The sequence below is a fragment of the Ammospiza nelsoni genome, chromosome 30 (assembly GCF_027579445.1).
Source record: "Ammospiza nelsoni isolate bAmmNel1 chromosome 30, bAmmNel1.pri, whole genome shotgun sequence".
In the NCBI taxonomy this organism is placed as follows: Eukaryota; Metazoa; Chordata; class Aves; order Passeriformes; family Passerellidae; genus Ammospiza; species Ammospiza nelsoni.
The window spans coordinates 3,281,137-3,288,080 of record NC_080662.1 but is presented as its reverse complement, the minus strand read 5'-3'; the positions used below and the strand labels follow the sequence as shown (position 1 = coordinate 3,288,080).

The window sequence follows — 6,944 nt, the reverse complement described above, 5'->3', positions numbered from 1 at the left end:
TTTTTTTTTTTTTTTTTTTTTCTCTTCTCTCTCTCTCTCCTTTTCCCTCCCTCCTCATCTGGATGCTGGGAACTTGAAGCCTCCTCCCTTTATTGCAGCAGGATCTGCCCCATCCTTGCTTCAACTTTGCGCTGCATCAAAGAGAGAGAGCGAGCCACAGGCTGGCTGGTGCCGATGGGGGCAGGGGACGTGCCGGGCACAGCCCTTTGCAGTTGATGTTGCCGTATCTCTAGGACCCAGATCTGTCTCTTTGCTCTCGCTTTCCTTTTCCCCCTCCCCATCTCTTCTCTCCGTGTGTGTGTGTGTGTGTGTGTGTGTGCAGGATCCTCCTGGTTACCGCTGTTGTTATTCCCCCTCAGCAGGGAGACCACCCCAGCCATGGCTGAGAAGAAGCAGAACGGGCGGCAGGGCGAGGAAGAAGTGCCAGCCTTCTTCAAAAACCTGGGCTCGGGCAGTCCCAAGCCTCGGCAGAAATTCTGTGGCATGTTCTGCCCAGTGGAAGGCTCCCTGGAGAATAAGACCATCGACTTCGACTCGCTCTCGGTGGGCCGCGGATGTAACAAAGTCGTGGCAAAGCAGAAGGATGTTGCCCACCTGGGTCCGGATGCTCCGTCCGTCTATTCCAAGCAGAGCGGGAAGGGAGGGGAACCATCTGTTGAATTCGGGAGAAAGGTGGAGATCAGGAGTGCCACGGGGAAGGAGGCGCTGCAGAACCTGAATGACAAGGTGGGTGCATACATATATAGAGATATATTTATATATATATATATATATATATATATATATTGTGTGGGGTGAGCTCGGGCACGCGATAGGCTGCAGAGGGGACGGATCCTCTCCACCTGCAGCCGCTGGCTTTTATGTCCCCTGCATCCGTGTGGCCGCCCGTGCCTGCCCCTGGGCAGCAGCATCTCTCGCAGAGCTTCACCCCAGAGCTCGAACGCTGTCCGTGTGCTCTCTGCAGGTGTACGAGAGGGGGGCACAAGAAGAAAGAAGATTCCCCCCCACTCCCCCGCACTCACAAACACCCCGCCCTGCCCTCCCGAATGGGGAGAAACAGCGACTTTTCTCTTTCTTAGGCGATTCCCCCAGCACGGAGGTAGGGAAATGCCCCACCCAGGCAGGGAATGCAGCTCACGGAACAGAAACGCGATTGTGAGCAAAGAACGTCAATGAGCCTCCACCTACCGGGATCAAATCCCTGCAGGCTTCTCCTAGGGGGGACTCTGCCCCTGCTCCCAGGGGAGCACAGGCACCGGAGTGACCCTGGGAGCTGTATTTCAATGCCAATTTTCATCAGGGCTTCTGGCTACAGTGGGAATTTTTGACTCGGGAAGATCTGGGACTTTCACAGGAATGTGGCATCCTCGTAGCAACCCAGAACTCCTCCCAGGATTTTAAGACTGCTGCAGATACTTCTCATTCTCTGGATTTGTCAGGGTGTAATAAAGCCCATCTTCTTCCAGAGGCAAAACCCACTGAACCTATAGATCTGCCTGACCATGCCCATCTGCTTTCCTCAATAGATCGATTTAAACCAGCTTTACTCAGCTGTGAGCCATGAAATACTCAGTGCACAGCTCTGACAGTGCTGGCAGAGGTTGGAAGAGCAGAAATGAATGAATGGAGTACCCACCAGCAGCCTGCTAAACTCCTAGCACAGGGCATGAGTTTCTCTGAGTAGTCTCCCAGTGGGCATAGAGCAGCCCTTTCTTCTGGAAGCTGCTCCTAGGATGTGCCTTCTGGTTTTTAAATCTGATCTGGATTGTGTATGATGGGCAGAAGTCTGCCTGGAATTCAGAATATGGGCTAGTTCACCGCTTTCTCCTGCTTTCAGAAACACGAAGTATTACTGGAGGTAATATAAAAATAGAAATTAATCAAATGTATTAGTTATAAAATATGAACTAGAGGCTCATCCTGCCCAAATCAGCTCCTGCTGCAGTGACCTAAGGGCTCCATCCAGCCATATTTCCACATGTGAACCACTGCTGTCACAAAGAGCTTACAAAGGCAGGCACAGATTTTCAGAATTCCCACACACCAGCCCCAGTGAGGAGCAGGAGGAGGATGTGCTCCACACTGCTTCAAACCTGCTTTCCCAAACCCAAACAAAAATTTGCCACTGCAGATGCCTGAAGTTTACTCTGATCATGCTGAAGTGTCTACTGATGGAGTAACTTTCCAGGATTAATTAGTCTTGTTGGACCAATCAAGGTGCATTTCAAGAATAAAGGGCTTTTTCATCTTGGAGAATCAAAGGTTCTGCAATTCATGACATTTTAAGAGCCAATTTTGGACAATTTGATATTCTGTGGGACATAAGTATAGGCAGGATTTACATTAACTCTGAAAAGATAAATTATTTTCTGATTAAATGGTACCAGTATAATAAAAATTAAGTACAACATTGTGCAAAATCAGAATCCACTGAGAATATTAATAATATTTTTTAAAGTGTGTTTTTGGTTCTCCTTTAAAGATTATTGTCTAAATGTTAACTGAGGAGATGAAATAATGGGATGGTACAAAACATTTGAGTTGTTTCTCATTAGCTTTACTTAACACTGATGCCAATGGATTGTGATGTGAGGGGTGGTGAGCACTGGTGTAAGTGAAGTCTCTTGGGATAAATGTCATGCTATGGATTGGGAAATTATTGCAGGAATGTTTTAGCTTTGGTTTTCCAGATGACTGCACCCATAGCTTGAATCAATGGTTAAATCCTCAGCAAGTAAAATTGGCTTTATGGGTTTAAAACTCAGTCATCCTTTCTGTCACATATAGAAAGATCTTGTCTTAAACCCCTTTGAAATAGTTAACAAAGCAATATGGACAAGCTATTTTTTATATTTTTTCTCTGAGGTCTCAACTGTCAAGAGGATAAAAAAGGGGATGTAATTATTCCACATTAAATTGCAATATATTGTTTTGTGGGGCAAGATAAGGGCAATCAAATCTCTCTGTGTCTGTCTTGTCTGGGACATTCTGCAGCCATCTATCATGTGTTGCCCCTGGGCTGTGCTGCCTCATAATTCAGGGTTAAGATCATCTCTGGAGGCACCAGGAAGGCTCAGCCTCAGTTCCAGCAGCATTTGCAGCTCCATCTCTGGTGGCCAATTCAACAGGTCTGCAGCTCAGCTCAGAGCCAAGCTCTGCTGCTTCCAGCTGCCAGGCCTCAGAGAACTGGCTGTGCTTCTGTTTCCCATCTGAACTTTCTCATCTTCCCTGTTCGGGCTGTTCCTGTTTCTGGAGCTGTTGGTTCAGTGTTGGTTCTGGGCCCTGCTCAGTGCTCTGAGGCCCTGACCCCAACCCTGGGATGTGCCAAGAACATAATCTTCAGATGTGGGATTCCTTAAACGAGGCAAGAGGTCCGTGGCCTGGCTCTCGGGAGCTGCTGTGCACCTGCAAGATCAATTTCTGCAGTGGGATTTACCCCCAGGACAATCCAGGTTGGAAAAGCCATCCAAGACCATCAGGTCTGACCTTGCCCAATGGCTACCCAGGCCAGAGCTCTGAGTGCCATATCCAGGCCTGCTTTCGACACCTCCAGGGATGGGCACTCCAACCCTCCCTGGGCAGTTCCTGAGCCCCCTTTCCATGGGGAAATTCCTGCTGTGCCCACCCTGAGCTGCCCTGGCCAGCCTGAGGCCGTTCCCTCTGCTCCTGTCCCTGTGCCCTCCTGGCAGGAGCTGGGCAGAGCCACAAGGGCCCCCTGAGCCTCCTTTGCTCCAGGCTGAGCCCCTGCCCAGCTCCTCAGGGATTCTGCAGCCCCTGCCCAGCTCCCTCAGGCTCTCCCCAGCTCTGTTGCCCATCAGCTCTGCTTTGTAGTCAGTGCAGAAGCTGGAAGGTTCCTGGTCGCAGAGCAGGGACTGCTGGAATGGCATCCCAGGGCAATATTCCCCTTTTCCTTACATGACAAGTCTTGAGAGAGGGGAATTCATCTGGGGTTCAAAAAACTTTGGCCATTGATTTCCTGAGCTAGGTAATTTCTCCTAGTTTGTCTCTCAGATTTCCCATATCTGTAATTGCCATTCCTTCTGTCTTTCTGACCTATTGACATTTTTGGGAGAGAGACAGTATTTTAGGAAACATCTATGGAGAAAAGCAAGGTTTAATTGCAAGAGAGATCACGGGGCTTTAATCTGGTTTGCAGAGAGAGCCTGAGTAGCTGCTCACACCCTACAACACCAGTACAAGACCTGGGATTCTGGATCTCTCCTTCGTTTGCCATCTCATTGTTACTCCAGTGGTTCAGGTGTTCCTCCTGTGCACTTTTACATTCCTTTTTTGCCTCCTGATCCTTTGGGAAGCACAGAGCACTGTGTATAAACTGCTGGTCCAAACCAACAAAGCCTATTGTAACAAATAGCAACAATGAATAAACAGACAGTAGGAAAATGTTTTTAGTTTGGAATTGATAGGAGGACTCACTTGCAAAACACTGTCATGAAGCTTGCAACATGACTGGACTTTTTCCTAAAACCTCAAAGCTCTCAGGATCATGGTTGTTCATTCCTGGAGAGAAATAATGAATAACAGGATGTTGTTGAGAGCTCGAATAATCACAGACTCTGGAACATTAATGGAACTGTTGTCTAAAACAAAGGAGCTGTTCCAGGCAGCTGGAAATGCAGTCCTGAGTTTAATTTGTTACAATGCCTGCAATTTTTCTAGCCTTGTTTCGACAATCATTGTTTGCAAAATAATCATAAGGAAGGATGACTTGCATGTTCTTCCAATGGGTCAGGATGGTTTGTGGAAACAGTGAGGAGCAAAAATGCCAAAATCCTCTTAACTTTTTCTCAAAGCCATCATTCTGCACAGCTGCTGTTCTATACATCCAATGGGTGTCTAGTGGAGTGGTTTTATATGCAGAATTCACTAATACCACACTTCCAGGCAGGAATGAAGAAGGGGTTTTTATACAGGGCCAGCGGATTATTTGGGTTAAAGATTTGATGAGAAAATTTAAACACTTGGAGCCAGATGTCCCTGCTCAGCTTGGAGCTGATGCAGGCTGCATCCCAAGGGATAAATTCAATTACTGGCACATGGGAGTGGCAGTTTGGTGTGCCACTCTTATGCCACCTCCCTGGACACAATTTAACAAGCACCATCTGGTGTTAGTAGGTGCTGAGCAGTCATTTAGGGTCTGCCTGAGATTTTCTACCTGCAGGGCTGTGTCTGACTCCCTGTATCATCCTGTGTCTTGTGGCACATCAAATCTGGGTGTTATCTCCTGGGATGTTGTTGCAAAGTTGGAAAATGACGTTGTCAACAAAGTTCAGGTAGGATGGGGGCATGTGTCCTCATGAACTCTCTTAGCTTATAAAACAACAGCATTTGGGAGCAAAAAACCACCAAAACCCAAACCCCTTTGCACTTCTGTGTGATTATCAATGTCCTGTCCTGTGATCCCCTCCCAAAGAGCAGGAATGACTCTCAGGGTGGGAGAATACAGGTCAAAATTCCATTTTTTCTTTGAGTCATGATCATCCTGCACCTCAGAGGAAGGCAAAGCAGGGACAGCAGTAGTTGACAGCCTGATGCTTTGCCCTGTAGGTTTCTGGGGAAGGAGAAGAGATTATAATGTTAAAAAACTACAATCACTGAAAACAGACATTTCTTAGTACCTGCCCATGCTTCCCATGGGCCTGGGGGTGCGAGACGATGAAAGGGAGAGGCAGTGACAGTGAGGCCTGAATGTCCCATGCCTTTGTTCCAGAAATTCTGCATTTAGCTGTGCTGCAGATCAGGGCAGGATGTGGCTGTGAGTGGTTTGGAGAGAATAGCACTTTTTTTTCTGTTAATTGTATAACCCCTGACAGAGCAATCTCTGTCTAGAACCCTGAAGCGAGCCTGGCTCATTCCTGGTACATGATGGGGAATTGTTTAATTGCTGGGATTGTTTAAGGGTAATTCACATCATGGCACTCAGGACATTTCCTCTAAGAAACACACTCCAACACTAACAGCCTTCTTAAAATGCTATTTTTGAGCCTCCTGAAGGGTTCTCTGGATTTTAAAAGAAAGAAAATCAATTGGAAGGTTAATTTTAATTTGCAGATCGAATGTACATTTTGATTGACCTGTTTTTGTGGCTAGAAAGTGAATCTTACCCTCAAAAAAAGTGATAGTCTGTATGCAAAAAAAAAAAAAAATCAGGCTGTTTCTCTGAGAAGCTGTATGATTTTCACCTCCTCACAGTAACATTTGACCCCCCCATGGTCATTTCTGTGCTATGACTCTTAATTTTAATTTTCTCCTCTAAGATAATAAAGCAAGAGATGCTCATTGTCAAGTTTAACTCCTCTCAGTAATTTAATTTACAGTGATTAATAAAGGACAGTTCTTTCATAATCTTTTGGGAAGGACAGATGTAACTCCTCCTACCACGTATCAGCCTGGATTTAATTCTCCCTACACTTCCTAGGATACAGGACATTCCTGGATCCATGGAAAACTCCTTTAAAATCGTTGAGAGTTGCAGCTGATGCAACAATTGGCATTGGCAGGATCATGACAGAAAATTAGGGCCTGATGAGTGAACTCCTGAAAGTTCTTTTGGCCCAGTTCATTTAAATCCATCTCTGATTCCTCTTTTCATTAAGTTTTAAAATGGATATTTCCATTTGCAGGTTTTTTAATTTCATGGCAAAAGGCCATTGTGGACACACCTTTAAGTATTCAGTAGGAGTAGAAGCAATTTGGGTGTTGCAGAAATTCTGTGGGCTTTGTTGCCATTACACTAAAATTCCACTAAGGAAGAAACTATTTTTAATACTTCTTCTCCCAACCATCCAGTAACTTCACAGTGGGAATAAAATTCTTTTCCAAGTGCTTTATGGTAGTTCACAGAATCTCTGAGTTAAGATTCAGAGCTGATGTAAATTGATTTCTTCTGATGCCTGTGCTGATTTATTTCAGCATAGATTTATTTT

The 6,944-nt window shown here is 46.0% G+C and overlaps 1 protein-coding gene across 1 annotated transcript in view; it reads left to right on the top strand.

The window, feature by feature from the left end:
• The first annotated feature begins 363 nt into the window (after positions 1 to 363).
• Positions 364 to 6,944, top strand: part of DPYSL2 (dihydropyrimidinase like 2) — a 54,187-nt gene continuing 47,606 nt past the window's right edge. The window contains exon 1 of the mRNA XM_059490959.1: positions 364 to 726. Coding sequence (XP_059346942.1) covers positions 379 to 726 — 348 coding nt within the window. The 5' untranslated portion in view covers positions 364 to 378. The remainder of the gene's footprint in view (positions 727 to 6,944) is intronic.